This window comes from Psammomys obesus, unplaced genomic scaffold, assembly GCF_907164565.1.
Source record: "Psammomys obesus unplaced genomic scaffold, mPsaObe1.curated_primary_1811, whole genome shotgun sequence".
Lineage (NCBI taxonomy): Eukaryota > Metazoa > Chordata > Mammalia > Rodentia > Muridae > Psammomys > Psammomys obesus.
In genome coordinates, this window is record NW_026596051.1 from 13,590,986 (window position 1) to 13,612,384 (window position 21,399).

Below are 21,399 nucleotides of genomic sequence, written 5' to 3' on the forward strand. Positions count from 1 at the left end.
CTTGACCTCTAGGGCCTCCACGGCCCACCCAAACCTCCCTCTACCCTACCTCTGGAGGTGTCTTGCTTCTGAGCCTGGCACCAAATAGGAAGCCAGGTCCCAGATTCCCTTGTGGTAAGAACAGGGACCCTCCTTCCGTCTGTCCTGTCAATTCTGTCGTCTCCTCATATGTCTGTCTGCCTTGTGTTCATGTGTGTCTGTTCCGCCCCAGCCCCCAGGATCTCTGACATCCTGAACTCAGTGAGAAGGGGCTGTGGAACCCCAGAAGCCGAGGGACCCCTCTCAGTGGGGCCCCCACCCTGCTTGTCTCCGGGTCTCCTAGGCCCCCTGCCCACCCCATGTAAGTAGTAGCCCCCAGGCTTGCTGCCTCTGCTACCAAGGGCTCGCTGAGAATGGCCAGCGTTCAGCTTCCCGCACCTGCCATGCACGGCCAAGCTCCCCCGGACCAGGATGCCTGACAGGTGTCTGGTCCAGCTGGCCTTGTTCAAGGCACATTCGCTAACACAGCTGGGCAGCTAGCTGGCTTCTCCTTCTGGGCCCAGTGCCTCTGACTCATCTCCTACCCCTACTTTTTCCCTGCACGCCACTCACCTCACTTCATCTCAGGCCGGCCCCTGGGTAAGAATTAGCTGGTGCCCCTCAGCCCATCTCTGCCAAGAATTTTCTAGCCTCACCAGCATCACTCAAACCCTACCCTGCCCTGGTCACGGTACCCCAGAGCCTGTCTCCAGAGCAGCCCTTGGTTCTTCATATGCCCTATCCCTGAACACCATTCACCTCACCAAGGCAGGAGAGGTCAAAGAAGGTGCCAGAATGGGAACCCCAGGCAGGGCCAAGTAGATAGGAGACCTTCGGGAGGAAAGAAGCCTGGTCTTCCACTGGCCTGGGCTACCCAAATGAGCCAAGACAGTGCTTCCTTCCGAACATCCCTCCTCCCCTCTGTCCACTCCTCTACCCACCTGTCAGTCATTTGTAGTGATAGCCTCTGGCTTCTTTGGGGCCAGGTCGTCTCTCCTTGGAGGGCGTCCTCTGTCCTCGGCGGCTTCCGTCTAAGCACACTAGAGCAGACAAAAGCCCCTGCGGTCCGGCCGCCCCCTTCTACAGCGTTTATGTCCCCACATCCCACCCTGACCTCCCCCATTTCCTGTGTCCCCGTGACTCCTGGTGCCCTCGCATCTCCCCACTATCTGGCTTGGCTCTCGGTCTGTAGGCTCCCTTCCCGCATGTTCTGCCCACCTGTATTCATGTGTGTCTGTTCTGCCCCAGCCCCCAGGATTTCTGACATCCTCAACTCAGTGAGGCGGGGCTCAGGGACCCCAGAAGCTGAGGGCCTCCCACCAGTGGGCCCCCCACCCTGCCCATCTCCGACTCTCCCTGGCCCCTTGCCCGCCCCATGTAAGTAGCATTTTAAGCGGCCCCCAACGGCTCCGTGGAGGGGCAGGCGCCCATCGTGGTGCATGGCCAGCCTGACTCTGGGAATAAGCAGCTCGTGGAAATGTAGTGGGTCACGGAATCTGTTAGGTCACGGGAAAATAGCGAAACGTGTGAAGAAGTGGGCTTCCGTAAATGCAGATTTTGGTCTTGCCGCGTGTGAGTTTGTGTGCGAGCTCATGCATGTGGGAAGGCTCTCCCAAAACTTCACTGACCTGGAGTCCTTGCTACCATGCGGCGAGCCACCAGACTCTGACAGGAGGAGGTGTGGATCGAGGTGCCCACCAGTGCATGAGGAACCCTTGAGGAAGGGCTGCCTTCCTGGATAAGATGACAGGAAAAGAAACTCCTGGGAATTCTGTGGTGCTGGAGGCCAGGCTGGCTGGTGGGGGCGGGGCAGCCAGGGCTAAGGACGAGTTAGGGAGAGAAGCACAGGCAGGTGGCTCTTCAGCCTGCCTGCCGACTGTCCGCCAGTATCACTTACAGGGATGGATGACATCCAGGGCTGCAGCCACCGCTGCCCCCGCCTCCAGGGAGATACAGGGCTGGGGGTGGCGCTGACATGCCTTCAGACAAGAGGGTGCCGGGCCAGGGCCTTGGCATGGCGGGGCAGTGGCTGGGTGAGTAGCTGGAAGAGGTGGGCTTGGGGTGTCCTAGCCCTATCACCTCCACCTGTTAGGTCAGGGTGGGAGAGAGCGGCAGGAAGCCAGAACAGAGACAAGGTCATAGTGGCCTACAAGGGTGGGCATCCACAGTTTGCAGGGTTGTTTTTTTTTGGGGGGGGGGGTAACAGATCCATGCTGCCTAAGGGGGCAGAGGGGGGATCAGAAGTGAGGTTATTTCTGGTGCTGGGTTAAGGGGACAGGGTCGTGGCATATTGCAGCCGGTACTCACAAAGCATGGACTTTGTGAGTCCATGGACAGAGATGCTCACTGCTGGTGGGTGCAAGACAGCTTCCACCCTGTCTGGGGGCTCTCTCATCTGACCTCAAGGGGGGTCAGCCTGGGATGTGATCAGCCCTAGGGGTCTGTGCAATGGCCAGGTGGTTGCTCCCGTCTGTGGGCCAGGTCTGCGGGGAGCACCAAGCAATCACTTTAGAGGCTAAGATGCTGATCTGCCCTTGTATGGTCTGTGCTGAGTCCTTTGTAGGTAGCACTGGGGAAGTAGGTCCTGCATGAGGGGGTGGTGAAGGACTGGATGGTGGCATCTGGCCATCCCGTGAGGGGCTGGGCAGAGGGGGAGTAAAGACATTTCAGTAAAATGGAGGGAAATGTGGATGATGTCAGATGGTTTTGGGTCCCTCTTCCTTGAGCAGGTGACAGCCCATCAACTAGGTTATATGTTTCTTCAGGCTCCAGCCCCTCCCCACCCAGTGCTCTCTGTACCCCAGGCCTCACTTCCTAATCAGGGATTACACAGGATTCAGGCTGATCCTGGCTGATCCCTTAGTCAGCTGCCCTGCCTGACAGCTGTGAGGGTGGGGGCTTTGGGCTGGTGGGAGGGACACAAACCTTCCCTGGTCCCATCCAAAAACTGCCAGCCTCTTTAGGCTCCTTGGTTTCCCAAGCCAGAAGGAGCTGTGGATGGAGTGATTCTCCCACGCTGGGCCCCAGCCAGACCTGCCCACCTCTCTGACTTCTTCCTTGGACTTGCAGGGTATGGGGCAGCTTGTCCTTGGTCTCAGGCTTCTCCACCTCAGTTATCCATGAGTGCAGGGATTCTCCATCCCTCCCTCATGTTTGATTCCCACTGGTGTCCGGGCAACAGCCATTCTGCAGGTCAGGAGGGGTCCAGGTCCAATCAAAGGAAGCCTCAGCTCCCCTAGCTGACAAATGGGCCAGTGGCTCTCACAAGAACACTGTTCCCAAACTCTAGCACAGTGCCTACCTCTGACTGGGGCTGTGGGCATGCATGGTCTTAGCTGTTTGGTTTTTTTTAACATTGACTCCCACTTTTAATTACTGTTTGTTTGAAAACAACCTAACTTCTTTAAACAGACAATCTGTCCGCTGTGATAGCATCACAGCATTCTTGACACCAAACAGTGCTGTTACTTACTTCCAGCCACTTTAACTGTGCACTTGAGGGATTCCTGTGGAGGAGTGGGGCAGCTCAGTCTGTTAAAAAGCCCCAGAGGTTCTTGGGAAGTGTGGGGTGCAGAGAGGAATTGCCCTGGTTCTGGGGAAGGAGCTGCCTACAAGTGCAGAAACCAAGCCAGAAGCCCAAGACATCTCCAGAAAGAACAAACGTGAGGGGCGGGAGGTACCAGGAATGATGGACACCGGGAAGAGTAGGTACCCCTTGGGGACTGGAATGTCAGGGGCTGCCCTGGGGTCCAGAAATTAAAGACAGGAAGAGCTGTTGCGTGTTTGGGACAGAGCCCTGGTACTCTGGCAGAGTGGGTTACCTGTTTGTGTGGCTAGGAACACGAACAGGAAACACAGGGGCTCCTGGAGCTCATAGCCCACCACCACCTAGAGGAAGCACCAGTTCAAACGGTGATTTGATTTAGACTCAAGAGTAGGGAAGAAACCAAAACAGGATAGCAGAAGGGGAACTGGGTTAGGAGAGAGGACTTTTTCAAGACGTCGGAATTCCACGGGCGTGCATGCTCGGGTGCGCACGCGCACGCACACACACACACACACACACACACACACACACACACACAAGGAATACATGCACACAGCTACCCGGTACTTACATTAACACTCACGTGTGCCTTCCCGTGTGCACACACACAATCATGCTCATGAACTGTATGCACACGAACACATTGTGCTGTGGATTCCATAAACACGGGCTCTTACATAAGTGCACCCAAGTCCCAGCAACTTCCGGGCGTCTGGGACATCAGACTAATCACAGCCTCTGCATTCACAAGGGGTTGAAGATTCCCTGTGCTGGCACACGTATAGTGTACATGCGCTCCCCATGAAGCAGGCGAAATCTCTGTGGTGGAGTCAGTCCTCCTTCGGGGCACCTGATGGGGGTGGCCACCCAGACACCCGCTGGCACCGAAAGCCCTGCCACGGAGTCATTCTCCGTGCTTTCCTGGTTTAAATTCTTCACGGCTAAAACAAAAAGTTCATCTCAAATCCCGGAGCTAGTGCTCCAGGGAGGCAGTGGACCCGAGGGGCTCAGGACGCTCAGGGTGGGTTTTTCCTAGGCCAGCACATGGCCCAGAGCTACCAGCAGGTGGAGGCCAGGAAAGCGAAAGGAGTAGAGAGACAGCTTGAGCTTGCTAAAGATTCCCCAGGCCATCCTGACCTTCGGCCTTTATTCAAAAGCTACCCCCACTCCAACCCCTACTCATATCCTGAAACCTCTGACCAAGTCTGCTGATGATGGCTCTTCTCCCACTGACTGCTGGTCAGAGGAAAGAGTTCTTAAGTGATGAAGGCGCTGTCAGAAGATGAAGCAGAAGACTGGGGCAGGAAGAGGCTGGACGGGAGTCCAGCAGTTAGGGCTAGCAGAGGCTGGGCGGTGACTGTGGGGCGGTTATGGGCAGGTTCTTTTCTTTCCCCTTGCTGCAGTTTTTAGACATTTTTTCTCATCGAAATAGGGTATTTACTTTTGGAGAATATTTTATTTGCCAAATCGCTATTGCATGTGGAAAAGAGGAAGCCATTAGTGACACAGCAGGGTCCAGGATGATTCAGACAGTTTGGGTACAGGTGCCAGAGCCTGGAAGTCCTGCTAGAAGTGGGGGTGTCCAAGGGTGTGACAGGCTAGCCTAGTGGTCATCCCTGTTTTCTTCCTGCAGCCCGGAAACAGGAAATTATCAAGACCACAGAGCAGCTCATTGAGGCCGTCAACAATGGCGACTTTGAGGCCTATGCGTGAGTCTCCGGGGGGGTTGGGGTGGGGGGTTGTGGAGGTCGAGGATGGAGGATGGGGCCCCTCCTCACTTGGGTTTGCCCCCCAGGAAAATCTGTGACCCAGGCCTGACCTCATTTGAGCCTGAAGCTCTGGGCAACCTGGTCGAAGGGATGGATTTCCACAGATTCTACTTCGAGAACCGTGAGTGAAGGAGTCGGGGTGGGCAGGGTGGGCATGGGTGGGGGATGTGGAGGGACACCATCAGGAGGGTCCCTTAACCCCTTCACCCCCTCTTCAGTCAGGGGAAGGGCTGTGGCAGCCCCGTGAAGGTGATTCAAGGTGGGAAGGGTGGGTGGTGTCCGTGCCCGGAGCTGCCATTTCAGAATACCCGGGTGCCCACAGTGCTGGCCAAGAACAGCAAGCCGATCCACACCACCATCCTGAACCCACACGTGCACGTCATCGGCGAGGACGCAGCATGCATCGCCTACATCCGCCTCACACAGTACATCGACGGCCAGGGCAGACCCCGCACCAGCCAGTCTGAAGAGACCCGCGTGTGGCACCGTCGCGATGGCAAATGGCAGAATGTACATTTCCACTGCTCGGGCGCTCCAGTGGCCCCACTGCAGTGAGGTGAGTACCTGGGGATACCCCCGAGGGGTGAGCCGATGAGGCCGGAACTGCTGCGACAAGCCAGAGCTTGGTGGGTCAGAGATGGGGTCAGGGACCAGGGTGGGTCCTGAACTCTGCTCATAACTATTAGCGCCCGTGGCGGGGGGCGGGGGGGGGGGGTGCTGCTTGGGTAACGGGCCGGGGCACAGCTACCTCCCCTGGCAGGCTTTTTCCTGAAATGACATAAACTTGCTGGCTTCCTGCCAGGACCCTTCCCAGATAGCAAAGGCGGGGGTCCCTAGGCTGGGTACGGTGTGCTGAGGAAGGTGACCTGCCCCCTGTTTCAGAGCTGCGCCTGGTTTCACCGGACAGAGTTGGTGTTTGGAGCCCAGCCGCCCTCGGGCGCACGGCCTGCCTGTCGCATGTTTGTGTCTGCCTCGTCCCCTCCCCTGGTGCCTGTGTCTGCAGAAAAAACAAAACAAAACAAAAACAAGACCAGATGAGATTTGTTTTTAAAAAAATAAGATGATGACAACGACAACCACATGCAAAAAAAAAAAAAAAAAAAAAATTGGCATCGGATGAAATGGGAAAAAAAACAAACAAACCTAAAGAAAGGAAAAAAGCTGTAAAAATCTGGCGTTCGTGGGGCCACACCCCCACCCAAGCTCCACGTGTATCTGTTGCGCTCCTGGCTTTGGGGATCCTCAGGGCGTGAATGTGCCCATGCTGACCGTGTTAGTCTCTAGGTACCGCACTCACCCGCACGTCGGGCGTCCGCACCCTCCCTCCCATGCATGGGCCCCACGTGTGCTAACCTGGCTGTTGTGGCGTCAGGTGTCTTGGGAAGGGCTGGGGGCTGCCTCCTTTCCTGCTAGTTGTGCCTGAGAGTTGCTGCTGTTCCTGCTTCCCCCTACCGTCCCTCATCCTGTGAAGGGCTGGGTGGGTGCTCCTCTAGCCAAGGACCTACCTTTGCCCCAAGGAGTGTGTGGGAGAAGCTTCTCCTCAAGGTTGTCAGAGAAGGACCTGGGCTCCCCACTTGGGCTTCTTTGGGGAGTGAGGTATGGAGGTACATACCTTGCCTCCGGGCCTCTTGCCTGGCAAGGGCTGGTTAAGAAGGCATGCTGGCCGCAGTGCCTACCCATCTTGCTGTGAAGAGAGGACTGGGCTGGAGGATTGGCCTCCTTCCTGTTTGGGGCACTTGTCCCTTCCCCTGCCACCAGCAGCTGAGCAGCAGAGGCCCACCCCTGGCCTGGGCAGTTCCTTTCTTCGAAGTTGGCAGTAGACCCTACGGAGGACTGAGGACGTGAAATGCTGGACGGATGCTGGGAACGGGCCAGGCTGCATCTAGGGTGTTTGCCCACTGAGCTTGGAGTCTGGGTGCTCAAGACTTGGTTGAATGTTGCAGAAAGTGGTAAAGAGGGGCCAGAAGATGTGTTTTAGGCTCCTGGGCAGTGCAGGTCCATACAGGTGTTTGATGGAGTAGAAGCGCTTTCCTAACCTGGGCCTAGAGCATGAGCCAGCTAGGGGCCCATGGAAGGCCAAAATTGGTTAGGGCTGTGTTGTGTGGAGGCCCTTGCAGGTAGGCCAGAGACACAGCCTAGAGAGAAGGCAGGCTGGGGGCAGAGATATATAGGTGTGGGGCCTGGATACCAGTGGGTGGAGGGAGGGTCCATCAGGATAGCGTGCCACCTCCAGGGCCCAGTGGAGCTGCTAGGTGCCGGCTGCCTGAGCTCGCTGTGGGTGGCCCTGGCCCTTGGTGATGGAGGGAATCAGCGAGGCTGGAAATGTTGCAGCATCGGGCTAGGGAGACAGGTATGAAGCTGGGTTGGGTGGGGGTGGTCAGGAGCTTTGATTGCAGAGGTCCGTGGCGGCCCACTCTAAATTCACATCACTTTCAACCAGGATTTTCTTTTATCTTCTACTACAAATCAAGCCAAGGGAGGGGCACGAAGTGGGGAACGGGACACAGGATCCTAAACTCAAAGGGGACTGTCTACTTACAGACACTCAGTGGATACCACCTTTCATCCACACTGTGCCCAGGACAGCTGTCCTCTACCCATGGACACAGGGTAAACATCTGCCAGGCTCCACTTCAGTGGCCCAAGGCCACAGAACAGTGGCAGGGCTTGCCACGGACAGCGTGAGGCCCTGTGGCCAGCCACCCTGGCATCCTGGGGTCTCCTTTCCTCTCCCACCCACCTTGTTATTTCCACAAAGCTGCCTGTCTGGGATAATTTGGGTTTTTTTTTTTTTCTGGGGGACAATTCTTTTGCATGACCCTCTAAAGAGCAGGTCAGCCTGCTCTGCTGGCTAGGTGTTCGCAGGCGGTGGCGCCGACCGCTGGCCAGTGCTGCAGCGGTGCCCGCAGTGCTGGTGGCCCTCCCTCTTCTCTTTTTGCTGAGTTCCATTGTCTTTTCTTTCTGAGCCTTGTAGGTGTACAAAAATTATTCTTATTTTGTTCTGTCTCGGGAAACTGCAAATAAAAAAAAAAAAAAAAAAAAAAAAAGGACAAATTGCTTCTAGTACAGCTGAGTGCTTTATGCCGGGACCCTGCCAATGCTCTGCCGCATAGTACAGACCCATCCGCTCCCTGGCCCAGGCGTGGCTTAGGACCCTCCCCTGCTGGTGAGAGTAGAAGGATATGGGGACCTAAGTGCCTTTGGGGTGATCAGTGGGGCCTTTTCTTCATCCCTCTAGCCCCACAGCTCCAGCCTTGCCTGTCATTCCAGTAGCCAGAAGGGTGGTCTCCAGAAAGGGTGGCCACTGCACCAGGAAGAGCCCAGGTCCAAAATCTAAGCATCCTTGAGCCCTTTTCCCGGCTTCCTATTTGATGTATTGACTGTTCTAGACATGGTCATGTATTCAGCATCATGGGTTACACAGGAATATAGCACAGGACAGCATTTATATTAGGTTGCCACCACGGGGGGGTGGTGGGGGGGATCAGAAGGCTTCACAGAGAGGCCAACCTGGAGCTCAAGCCCAGGATCTTAACCAAGACCAACGAGACTCCAAGAGCAGGCAGTAGGTTAAGTCTGAGAGCGAATACAAGAATCTAGGCCAGCGCCCACAGGTGCAGCAGCAATGGGCCCTCTATCTAGGGTTCCAGTCACCTATCAGCTGTAATCGGAGGAGCGTTTCCAGGCCAGGCCTCCCCAAGGAAGGCAACATGCTGCAGAGCCTGAGCCTCCACCATGCATTATTCCTGAAGCCTTTCTGTGGGTGTTAGACAGCAGGGCAACACTGCCAGGGGTTTCAGGGTGCAGTACCAGGGTTAACCATCTGGTATGAAGCCAAGAATAAGCAAGAGGGGCACTCTTGCTGAACGCTTCATCCGTTTTTAAACAGTGCTTACTTTGAACAAAGCTCCTTAGGCACGTCACCCTATCATGGGTCAGTTATGCTAAACATGACCAGGTCCACAGATCAGGAAAAGGTGGCACACTGAAGCCGGGGCTGCTAGCCCAGGCCAGGCAGAGGGGTCTTGGCCACCAAGGACAGGCTGCGAGGCCTAGCTGACCTCCTGAGGGCAGAGGCTGCAGAGGTCTCAGACCATAAACTGTTAGCTACTGAGGCTACTTCAAACTCAAAACCATACTCCAGATTTGACTGTTCCCATGCCAACCCTCACAAGTTAGCTGTGCTCCTCAGGAGTAAGCAGTCCCCACAAGCCCTTGGACGCTTCCTGAGCATGGTGGGAGGCTAGGTGGTTTGGCCTCCTCCCCGGGCTCTACTGCTAAGAGGCAGCTCACCCAGGCAAGTTGTCGGGTGTATAGAGAACTGGGTTCTAAGATGGCAAGGCTCCCTCACCTGCTAAACAGCAAAAAAGGAAATACAATTCCTACCAGAAAGGTCCAGAGGGTTATCCAGGACAGGACCAGAGTACCTGCAGAAACAAAGAATCCGGTCTCTCCCACCCCTCAGTGGCTGGGTTTGAGGGACAGAGGTTTCCCTGAAGCTAAAAGTAAACACAGGACAATACTAGAATTTCAAAAGACAATTTTATTTTGACAGAAACCTTCAAACAGAACATAGAGAAATTAGGCATTATTAAAATACACTCTCAACAAGTGATTTAACATTAGAATATAATGGGGGAACAGGAAACACAGCAACTATCCATTGCAGGGCAAGTGAAACCGTGTAGACAGCCATATGTGGGTGAAGGTATCTTTTCCCCATGAACTTCTACCTCCACCCATTTCTACTCTTCCCCAGCACCCTCCAGAGCAACAAGAAAAGCAGGCAGCACCCAGGCCATTATTCCACCTCAAGTGCAACAGAATGGATCTGTGCTGTCCAGGGGCCCTGGGCTGGAGAGGTCTGTGGCAGGAGGAACGTTTCATGGGCAGGCCACTCCAGAGGGTAGCCTGAGCCCTTTGGCTAGCACTATCCAGTGAGATAGGCAGGTACACCAACCAATGGGGACGCTGGAAGCCACAGTAGACCTCCTCCCCATATGGGCACTCTGAGGGCAGCTCAGCAAGCTCAGGGCAGGGATCATCAGAGTAAGACAGCGCTGGCTTAAAACTCAGAAGCCAGCAGCCCAGCAGTGGGTTTGGGGACAGGACCTCTCAGATATACTTTGTGCACAGCAAAACATGAAGAGGCAATGTGGGACCTAGCACATCCTGGGCTGTGCTGGCAGTGGGCACCAGCTCAGACCAGGCCCTCAACATCCTCTCCCCTGCAGCTGTCTCTAAGAAGAGGCTTGTAGGCCGTAACTGGACCACAGGTGGGTGCTGGGAATCTTTGGGCTGCTGGCACCTGTCCTGGTACCCACAGGAATGACTTGTTCCAACATTCAGGCCCCAAGCAGTTGCCAAAACAGTCTTGTAGACACAGAGACAAATCAGCTTCGAGAAATGATGGCACACACTACTTTGATCTTGATGTTCAAAATCCAACTGCAAGTCAGGTGAGTGTGCCGAAGGCACCTATGTCTGCTGCTTTGCCTGAAGATGGGACCCTCCCAGCTAACCACCCAACAGCAGAACAGCCCTAGGCCGAATGCAGTTTGCTGTCTGATAAAAACCACAACTTACACACCTTGCCCCTCTCGGCCTATTCTAAGTGCCTCCCACAAGGGGTCTTGTAGTACTGGATGAAGGTACTTAGGATGGGCCCTGTCCCTGGCAGATGCCAACCCTAGCACATAGGCAAGTTAAACAGGTGAGACCACTGCCTTTTACTGGCCATAGTGACCTTCTCCCAACCCCTATGGTGCAAAAGGCAGTAGAATTCTGGAGTGTTCAAACTCTGCCTACCCTAGCCCCATCACCCTAAACCCACCCCCACCCCATTCACTGGAGAGTTAAATTGTTAATGCACAAATGAAATTTTAAGTCGTACCAACGATCAGGAAAAAGATTCCCTCCCATAGAGCCTTCCAGGTTAGCTGAGAATAAGCCCTTCAGCACCTATAAGAGCCACTTAGAGTTTATGTTTTCATTTTCCCACATTACATCTTTGAGGACCTCAAATTCTTTCCCAAAGTCACAACCACACATATGAACTTCAATGTTCCCATCCTTAAATGATTCCTCCATTCCTCTTGGGAACTTCAAAATAAAAACAGCCAGTCTGCCTGGCTTCAGGTCCTCTTCTAGGACATCGCTTCATCGCTAGGGCTGTAGTTCTGATGTGACGTGACGATCCAGCGCCTGCCTCTGTGGGCTACATCACATGATTGCACAGCACGAGTTTTGTTTCCGGGCCTTGAAAGGGGAGGAAAAGAGAGGCTGAAGAATGCCAAGGAGGGCTGGAGGTCCAAAGGGTGCTGAGAAGGGCAAGAGAGTGTGAAGCAAGTGGACAAGAGAATGGGATGGCCCTCTAGGCTTCAAAGAAAGCTGCCCACAGTGACATTGCCTCCACTATCTAGTCTGGGTTCCTTATGTTTTTCACACCCACTAATGTTTTCAATAAACTGATAAGGTTCCTGGTGTCAGGCCACGAATAAGTAAAAGACACAATAATGAACACTAGATTGGCTGAGTATTTCAGCAGTGCTCTCAGACTACCCTGAGTCAAGAACCATGGCTCTGCTTCTGCTTGCTGGGTACTGCTCTTGCTTTTAGGTCAAAGGCCACCCTTCTAACCCCACCTGGTCATCTACCTCCCATATGCAACAGAACGTAAATATGCATGGGCAGAGCACAACGTTGGGGCTAAGGAGATGGCTCGGCAGTTAAGAACACTGGCTGTTTTTCTAGAGGACTTGGGTTCAATGCCCAGCACCCACATGGCAGCTCACAACCACCTGTAACTCCAGTTTCAAGGAATTCTCTGTCCTCTTCTGACATTTATGATGTACACATACATATATACAGGCAAAATACCCATATACATTAAACAAAACAAGAGAATGTTCACAAGTGGAAATTTAAGTAATGCCTGGAAAGAAACAGGCAGGAGGTATCTTGCCAATGAAAAAGAAATGCATTAGAGAACTAAGACCCACCTTAGAGAGGTGAGCTGCTGGCAGCTTAAGGACTTATGCCCAACTGCTCTGCCATCAGAGGAATCAGAAAAACCCTGGTGACCAAATCTGGAATCAATACAGGAAGGGATTGCTGGCTCAGAAACCAACCAGGCATGGTCTTAGTCAAGCAGCAAAATGCCTGAGTGTATGTTGCTAATCACTGGGGCTGAAGCACTTGCTTTAGGTTCTCATATCCCAAGGAGTGGTCCCCAGATCGAATGTTGGCTAAATAAAGGTCCAGGCCTAATAGAGAGTGCCACAGAAACAAGCTGCAACAGCTCTGTGAGAGGGCATACCCAGAGGGCCAGGCGGAACTACTCACAGTTTTATAGAAGGCTTTTGACTGTGTTCCCAGTACTTCTGATTTGGATACCAAGTCATCAAGCTTCTCGCCTCGCTCTAATAAAGACTCCATGGTGTTATGCTAGACAAAAGAGAAAAAAGCTCTTGGCTCCATGCAGTAAGTGGCTGCTGACAATAGGCCCTTACGGAAGTTCAATGGCTACAAGTACCTCCTCTGGGCTTCTACCCAGAACACAACAAGCACTGGGCCCAGTCCCAGAAGATGCCCCAGTCAAGTCAACAGCACAGGCTCTGGTGGCTTCTCAATACTCTCCCAGCACAGACTGAGATGAGCACTGCTCTAAGAAAGCATGTTTGTATTCATACCTGTGTGCAGAGAGGTTTCTGTGTGAAGAGAAGGATGTATATGAGTACTACATGATTGCACTAGAATGGACAGTGGCCTAGCCAATATTCACATCCATCCAGAACCTCTAAATGCAACCTTATTTGGAAATAAGGTCTTTGTAAGTCTCATCAGTTTAAGAAGTGGTAATATTAGATTAGGGTGGCCCTAATTCCATAACTAGACATGTAGACACACAGAGAAGGCCATGTGATAACACAGGAGAAATGACCAGCAACTATCAGAACTACCAGAAACCAGAGAAAGGCCTGGAACAGACAGTATTCACATGTCCTAGACCAAGCTTCAATTCAAACTCCCAGCCTCCTCCTAGGAGAGAAAACATTTCTGTTGTTTGGAGTCATACAGTTTTTGGCTATTTCTTAGCAGCCACAGGAAACTAATATAGTCTGTCTGTCTTTCTTTCTCTTTCTTTCTTTTCCTTCCTTCCTTTCTTCCTCCCTCCCTCCCTCCTTCCTTCTTTCTTCTCTTTCTTTTTGGTCAAGATTTATTTATTTCTGTATACAGTGTTCTGTCTGCATGCACACCTGCTCACCAAAAGAGGACACCAGATCTTAGATGACTGTGGTTGTTGGGGTTTGAACTCAGTTCCTTTGGAAGAGCAGCCAGTGCTCTTAACCGCTGAACCATCTCTCCAGCCCCAGGAAACTAATATAGTGAGAAAGCTGTGTCATCTGACCAAGGAGCCACAGAGCTAACAAGCACTTGACATGAGACAAGTCCTAATATGTACTTCAGGTGCAAAAACAATACATTTCAGAGACTCAGTCTCAGTATGCAAAATCCTTTATTAGTGTAACTGGAGAGACGGCTCAGTGGTTAAGTACACTGGCTGCTCTCCCAGAGGACCTAATTTCAATTCCCAGCACCCACAGCAGTTCACAATCATTTCTAACTGCAGTCCCAGGAGATCCAATGCCTTCTTCTGCATCTGAGGGCACTGCCCAAATGGAGTGCCCGGATGCAACATGCAAGCAAAAACACCCTTACATATAAAATAAAAAATTATAAAAAGAAATACTATATTAGTGACTTTTTTATACTAAAGACATGGTGGAAAGATACTTGGATATTCTAGCTTAAGTAATTAACACTAAGTCTCGACTACTTTCCTTTTGTCATTTAAAAATATGGCTCCTTCAAAATTCAGAGTTACACAGACAAACCATATATGCAATAGATTACATGCCTACTCAAAGCACCATGAGAGGAAGCACCTGCCCCTGAGACTGTCAACACTACAATCTCTGCCTTGGGGAAACAGCACAGAGATGGAAGCTCTCAGAAGAGCAGTTAGTCCTTCCTTGAGGACTAGAAGGCTAATGAAAAGCACAATGAAGAGCAGCTCGTGTGTTTCCCCAGACAGCCACTGCCCGCCAGCTTTACACTGTGAGTGGTACCAATTGAGGAACTAGCCAAATTGTCCTTTGCTCCTGCACACAGCTGAGCAATTGATGTAACATTAGCTGAAGGGTAGGAATGTAGCTCACTGACAGCATGCACTAGGGCCACACTGACCCCAGCCTCATCCCTTCCAAGCAGAGGGTGCTGTGAACTAAGATGGGTACACACAGGAGAGTGATGAAGCTGGCGGAGTGGCAATCACCACTCCCTGGAGCATGCTGTGACTATCATTAAAATATGAATGGACTCTGTGTGTTTGGTCAGTGGCCCATCCTTCTGTCCACTGGTTCTCACATCTGCTCTCCACCTTCCTGCTTACCAGAATGATTTTGGTCTCGTCCAGTTCAGCCTGTACTTTACTCATTGGATCAGCTTCTCTGGGGTTCTAGGAAGAGCAAAACAAAATCAAAGTTAAGACTGGAGTACATACCTATAAACTGAACCAATTCTCACAATGAAAAGGCACAAAACAAAAAAACTCAAAAGCCTGCTCAGAACTAGAGTTATGCGTCTGAAAGAACTTCTCTGTGTTTTTCAAACAAAGGATTAAGCTATCATGGTTACTGACCTTTTCCAGATCCCATAGCTTCTGTGCCAGTCTCTAGAGGACATTTCTGTAAACTCACCTGGTATCTACTAAGATGAACATCCAGGGCTTTGTACTGGATTGTATCAGGGGAGCCTACTGACCAGTCTTTCCTGTCGACCTCCTTGGAAAACTCATCTAGTACCTGCAAAACAAAGGAGACTCAACATTATCCTCCACCCGGCTCACCAGAACCTTCGAAGAGACAGCTTCACCACAGCACTCCTCCCAAATGAAGCTGTGGGCTCCCCAGGGCACAAGGACATCTAATGGCAAGGGAACAAGAGTCTAGGTTCAGCTCTTTTCAAAATGTTTATGATTAAAACATATCCTAAGTAAGGGGTAAACTTCAGCTAGTTCACACTAGCCCTCAAGTTTTCCAAAGTAACTCTTCAAGAAAGTAAGCTTGCTGGCTATAGTGGCGGAGCCTTTAATCCCAGCACTCAGAAGGCAGAAGCAAGTAAATCTCTGAGTTTTAGGCCAGCCTGGTGTTTAGAACAAGTTCCAGGACAACCAAGACAGAAAAGCCCCGTCTTGAAGAAGAAAAGAAAAAAAAAAAAAAAGAGAATGTAAGCTGGTACCTGGGATGTACCTAGAAGTGCTTCAGTGCTATGAGGATATGACAAGGCAGCAGCCTCTGTCTCAGGATTTATAATTAACACTCACCAGGCACTAAACTCCATAGAGTGGGTAGGAATTGGTGTGGTGTAACACACCTTTAATCTTAGTACTCAGGAGACAGAGACAGGTGAAATTCTGAGTTTGAGGACAACCTCGTCTACATTATGAGTTCAGGCCAAACAAGGCTACACAGTAAGACCCTGTCTCAAAAACAAACAAACAAACAAACAAACAAACAAACAAACAAACTCCATGAAGCCATTGGCCTACCCTAAGGGAGAGAGCTATAGTCATTGCCTGCAGGAGCAACAGGAAGAGAACAAGGAACCTTCAGCAAAAGCACAGGGGAGAGGGTGGCAGTGGTGGCCCTTTTCCAGAGGAGAGGTAATGCAACATAGTGGCAAAAATACAGGTCACATGAAGGGCAGAGGCAGCACCAAGGGGGAAATATATAGGCAGGGATTTCAAATGTCTCCTGTTTGGGTGGAGGCGATGGCTGAAAATGTGGCCTCTGGACCAATCATCCCTGTGTTTCAGGCACTGAATCTACCATGTTTCACACTTGTCATCCTAGTCTAACAACACACTCACCTTCTCCAGCAATGTAAAGGCCACTCTGGAAGGGTATTCGCTGTCAGCAATGACCACACCCGCCAGACTGTCGCTCCGGACGTAGACATGGCAAAGATACTCTAAGGAGACAAATGATCTCATGAGTGGCTACTGAAATGAGGGCTTCAGACTGCTCTGAATCTGCCAATACATAATAATAATGATGATTTATAGTTCAAACAAAGCCATTCTGAAACCACTTTGAAATGCAACTGCTCTGAGTGAGGTCTACAGAAGGCTCATTACCAAAGGTCTACGGGCCCACCCAGGAGCTCTGACTAATACCCTAGCTTTCCTGACACTATGTGTGTAACAAGATCAAAATGAGCTGCCCGGGTGGAAACCACACCAGAGGCAATGGCCCCAGGAGCAATTCCTGATCACTGCCTTTAGCTCAGGCCAGATCTATCTTGGCAATTTATGGCCCTCTAAGGCTCTGTGCTGCTCCTAAATCCAGAGAACAGCAGACAAGACAAACTGCTTCTACTTTCTTAAAATACTCTTTTCAGAGTACCTGAGAAGCAGAAAATTACCTCCCAGGGTTTCAATCTCCTGTAGTAAAACAACATGGCTTGACCTACTTCAGCCTGTGGTGGGTGGCTGGGAGGAACTGTCTAGAAAAAACTAGCCACTCCTGGCTGAGGTCTCTAGTGTTATTTCACTAAAGCTGTTGCATGATTAAAGGGTATGGTTTGCAGAAAGCCCTCTGCAAAATAATCATAATCCATAGGATTGTTGATTTTCATCACTCTGAAAGGATTCAGAGATGGCATGGCTAACCACATTCCCGAAATAAGAGAAACTAGAATGAGGGCTTACAAATAAGAACCCTCTTGTTTTAAAAATCAGACCCAGAGATTCCAATGTTAAACAGAAAGAAAACGAAAGAGGAAAGATTATAAGTCTCTGGAATCAGAGAGGTGTTCAACAAGAACAGAGAGGAGGTAGGATGGAGAATTACCATCTTATTTTGTATACATTCCCAAATAAGAGCCAAACACGGAGTCAGTTTCCATAGAAACTGAGAAGCTTGCCAATGTGAGGAATAATCCTTAAGTAACAAAACTGTGAAAGGTAGACAGTGTGAAGGAGACAACATGATAGAGTCACAAGTCCTTTTCACTTCTGTGGTAGTCACAGCAAGGTATTCTTCATAGAGAATACAATCGGTACCGCTGACCTGTGACCCTGTCATCAGGAACTCTATCCTGGGGCCACTGCCTAGGTGAGGTCCTTGTTTATGCCTGATGAAATTCATGTAACTTCAATTTTGTCTGTTAAATGTACGCGTCTAAAACAAATGCCCAAAACTGATATCCAAAACCCGAATTATGAAATAGAGGAAAGATCCTGCTCAAAATAAAAAAACAAACTTAAGGACACAGAACACAGTATTACCTCAAATCATCTTTTGAAGCCATCTGCAACTCTGGGAGGAAAAGCAGAATGGGAAGGCTGCGCATGGCCAGGAGAATCAGTGCCTATCACTTCTCAGCCTGTCAGGCCAGCTCAAGGGGAGAGTCAGGGTCTACCTTTAGTGAGTGCAAGCTGTATTAAGTGCAGCTGCACAGCAAGTGTTGTACAGTAAGCTTGGGCTTCAACACTCAGTTTAGAATGCTGTATAAATAGGAGAAACAAGGAGAGGAAATGGTGTAGCGGAAGATCATGGTCCTGGGAGCAATGACGTGGCACAGGCAGCCCCGTATGCTAAGGTGTAACAGCCAGGCCAGCACTCTTACCTTGTTCCTTGACAGAAGCTCTGCTGCCTACTGCTGAGCGTTCCACAATCAGTTGACTTGTAAAGGTCATAAATTCTTGAACACTAGGAAATACAACACACATATATAACCTTCTTTCAGTCACACTCCCCGACACAATGGAAAGTGACCTCTGAGGGTCTAAGTTAAGGAGACATTGCCTCTTGGTTGTATTTTATTCCCTCCTAACAAACTGATAAACACACTGTAAATGAACAAAAATGGATACACCACCATTCAAGTCCTATCCATGGACCAAGTGGCCAATAGAACAACCCACTTCCAGATGTCTGAGAAGTCTTTAGGCTATAGTCAGTTTAACATTTCGATCAAAACATGATTCAGGTTCCAGTGAGATGGCTCTTTGGCTAAAAACACCTACTGTCAAGCCTGACAACCTGAGTTCGATCCCTGGAACCCACACGGTGAAGGAGAGAGATGACTCCACAAGTTGTTCTCTCGCCTCCAGAGCATGCCATGATGCATTCACATCTACACACTCAAAATAAAACACACAGAAATAAAAATGTGATTGCATTTTTTTAAAGCCAACATGTCAAAGCAGAAAGCAGCTCCTGTGCTAATTTCCAAGAAGCGGGATAAATATAAACTGCTCTAGAAAAGGACTAGTGGCAAAAACTGACAGGTAGAAGAGGCACACCAGTTAGTGGCCACAGGACAGATGCTGGCTAGAAGTGCCTGCCACTTCCCTCCAGTGAGAGCTAGCAAACATCTACCGAAGCCCCAGACACTGTGGAGGAAATGTAAAGAAAGAGCTTAGTGAGGTAAGAAGACAGAGTAGCTCATGTAAAGCTGCTGGAGAGGTTCATCATGGGCCCAAAGAGAGAATGGAAGAATTTCATTGGCCAGAATGGAAGAATTTCAGGAGATGTTCAGCCAGAGGACAGATAAGAAACCTTCAACTGAAGATAGATAAGAAAGGGCACCCAGGGCCATCAGTGCAGAGTTGTTTGTTTTTTGGGACAGGGTCTATGAAGCCCTGGCTGTCCTAGAACTCTTACACAGATCAGGCTGAGAGATCCACCTGCCTCTGCCTCCCAAGTGCTGGGATTAACACGCACTATCTGGCAGTACAGGATACTTAACTACACTATCTGAAGGCAAATTTCTGTGCCGGCCTCAGTAGAAAAATCAAGACTGGTGTGATAATTAAAATGAGTTAATTACACAAAGCACTTGAAACTTTGCCTGGTACACAATATACAAGTGGTATTATCATGAGGGAATGACATGGTGAAAACAACTACAAAAATATTCTTTAAAAAAAAAATCCTAACGAAAGCCTTTGCAATAAAACTAATGATATCTAGAGCACAATTACTGTCATGTAATTAGGAAGAAGTACAATAATTGTGAGAGACTACTCAAAGACTTCAGCAATCACAGTGACATGAAAGAAAAAAATGAGGGGTCTCACTCAACAGGCACATGTGTCTCTTTATGTCACTGCTAGTCATCTGATCTAGCTAACGTAAGGATGCCAGCAAATGAGACAGTGGTACAGTGAAAGCTCTGAGAACCTTCTGTAGAAACAGAAAGAGGAAAAAAAAAAATTAAAAGATCCACAGCCAAGTTGGCATTAAAGGTTCCATCAGAGAAAAACAACGTGAAGCAGAGAACAGAGGCCAGGGCACATAACGCAGAGTAGCAGGAAGAACTAGAAGGAGCCAAAAGATGACACAATTCCACCTTCTGGAAATCTATACCACAGAAAATTGTATGCTGGGTCTTTGGTTCGTATGTATCCACGTGGGGACACATCCGTGTGCAGGCCCAGGTACACATACGGAGTCATGCCTCAGGAGCCGTCCACCTTGGTTTTTGGAATGAGGCTGGTTTGGAACTCTCAGAGTAGGCTAGGCCAGAGTGCCAGTCATCACGCCCTGACCCCCATCATCTTGTCTCGCTCTCTTTTTTTTTTTAACATGAGTATTTGGGATCAAACTCAGGCCGTCATGCAGCAAGCACTTTCCCCAATGAGCTATCTCCCGAGCTCAAGCTACCTTCCAACCCCCTGAAAGCACTGTTCTCATAGCTACACTGTGCAGCAAACTCATGTCCATCAACAGATGGATTCGTAAGCAAAGTGCTTACACAGAAATGATGTACAGATTTTAAAAGGAAGAAAAGTTTGATTTCTGCAGCAACATGGATGAACTTTTGGGCTAGTCTGCTATAGCAGTAAAATCAGCAAGACATAAAATGACAAATACTCTATGAGAACACTTATAAGAAGTCTTTAGATTGGTCAAAATCAGAGACAGAACCCGAAAAGGCAGAGTCCCACCCCCCCAAACTTTGAGGCAAGATGGCCACAGATCCTACCCTGTTGGGTCCTTCTCCTTTTGTGTCTGAGTCAGTCTGCCCACTCCCACAAAACTGGGTGTCTGTGGCACTTAAAATTAAAGCACACCCAAACCCTTTAAAGGCCTAGAAGCACTACAATTTCAGTGGTTCCTTCCAACCAAACACTAAGAAACAGAGTAAGTTTGACTTATAGCTGCGCCCCACGCCCAATCCTCGAGGAATTAGTGGCTTCACTCATAAAAGGAATGCCTCCATACATCTCATAGGGAATTGCTGGCAAGAGTTTTGACCGGCGAGTCTCAAACTGTGGGTCACAACTCCTTCGGCAACCCTCTAGCTCCAAAAATATTTACATTACTATTCATAACAGTGGCAAAATTACAGGTATGAAGTGGCAACAAAAATAAATTAAGGGTTGGGGGTCACCCCAACATGAGGAACTGTACTAAAGGGTCGCAGCACTAGGAAGGTGAGAACCATTGGCTTTGACGAAATACGATGATACCAAACGCTGGTTAAATCACTGGGTGCGAGGCGGTCGTCAAAATCCTTATTTCTGGTTCGAACACTGACTGGGTAGCGTGCCTGGTAACCCGCACGGTCTTCAAGCGCTCTTCTAACCTTTCTACAACAGGACAACACTGTGGGAGGGCAGAGCCCTTTGCCAGGGATGCTGATGGCTCCTCAGGCACAGCCCGCGGCCGAGGCTTGACTGCCCACGCTCCCGGCCCCAACCCCGACTCCAGGCCTCCAGGTCTAGCCACCCCGGCCCGGCCCACTCACCTGGACCTCTGGAAGAAACTAAAGGAAGACACGTCGTACGCGGCTTTGAGCAGCACCGCTCTCGGGTCTTTTTTGTAAAGGACGCTAAGGCTGTACAGCTTCATGGCGACGCACCCTCGGGCCGCCGGCTGCCCCTAGACCCGCTCGCAGGAGCGCGGCCGCAGTCCCTCAAACAGCCGCGGCCGGCTGCTGACGGGGCCGCGCCGGCTTCTTCCTCCTAGCTCGGGGTCCACTTCCGGTTCC

General features: G+C 50.5%; 2 protein-coding genes across 9 annotated transcripts in view; one reads left to right on the forward strand and one right to left on the reverse strand.

Annotated features, from left to right (window-relative positions):
* Positions 1-6,476, forward strand: part of Camk2b (calcium/calmodulin dependent protein kinase II beta) — an 87,918-nt gene extending 81,442 nt beyond the window's left edge. For 4 of the 8 annotated variants that reach the window (XM_055623781.1, XM_055623782.1, XM_055623783.1 and 1 more), the window contains 4 exons: positions 5,199-5,274; positions 5,361-5,455; positions 5,657-5,890; positions 6,217-6,476. In XM_055623781.1, the coding sequence (XP_055479756.1) occupies positions 5,199-5,274; positions 5,361-5,455; positions 5,657-5,889 (404 nt within the window). In that variant the 3' untranslated portion in view covers position 5,890; positions 6,217-6,476. Of the gene's footprint in view, positions 1-211; positions 341-1,266; positions 1,396-5,198; positions 5,275-5,360; positions 5,456-5,656; positions 5,891-6,216 lie in introns of all 8 variants that reach the window. The other 4 variants (XM_055623785.1, XM_055623787.1, XM_055623788.1 and 1 more) reach the window with 2 other exon arrangements.
* Positions 6,477-9,857: 3,381 nt separating this feature from the next.
* On the reverse strand, positions 9,858-21,399 carry Ykt6 (YKT6 v-SNARE homolog). Its single transcript, XM_055624179.1, has 7 exons — positions 21,157-21,399; positions 18,028-18,110; positions 16,268-16,368; positions 15,096-15,200; positions 14,789-14,854; positions 12,679-12,780; positions 9,858-11,592 (listed from the first exon to the last, which is right to left on the reverse strand). The coding sequence occupies exons 1-7, from the start codon at positions 21,258-21,260 to the stop codon at positions 11,557-11,559; spliced, it is 597 nt and encodes a 198-aa protein (XP_055480154.1). The 5' UTR covers positions 21,261-21,399; the 3' UTR covers positions 9,858-11,556.

What these genes read in the sequence shown, in the direction of transcription:
- Ykt6 (XM_055624179.1), bottom strand. Translation starts at nt 21,260, where the DNA reads ATGAAGCTGTACAGCCTTAGCGTCCTTTACAAAAAAGACCCGAGAGCG. An exon ending in CCTTTACATTGCTGGAGAAG is followed by an intron (nt 15,201 to 16,267) that starts GTGAGTGTGTTG and finishes TTTGTTTTGCAG; the next exon opens with GTACTAGATGAGTTTTCCAA. An exon ending in CAAAAGCCTTCTATAAAACT is followed by an intron (nt 11,593 to 12,678) that starts GTGAGTAGTTCC and finishes TCCCCTTTCAAG; the next exon opens with GCCCGGAAACAAAACTCGTG.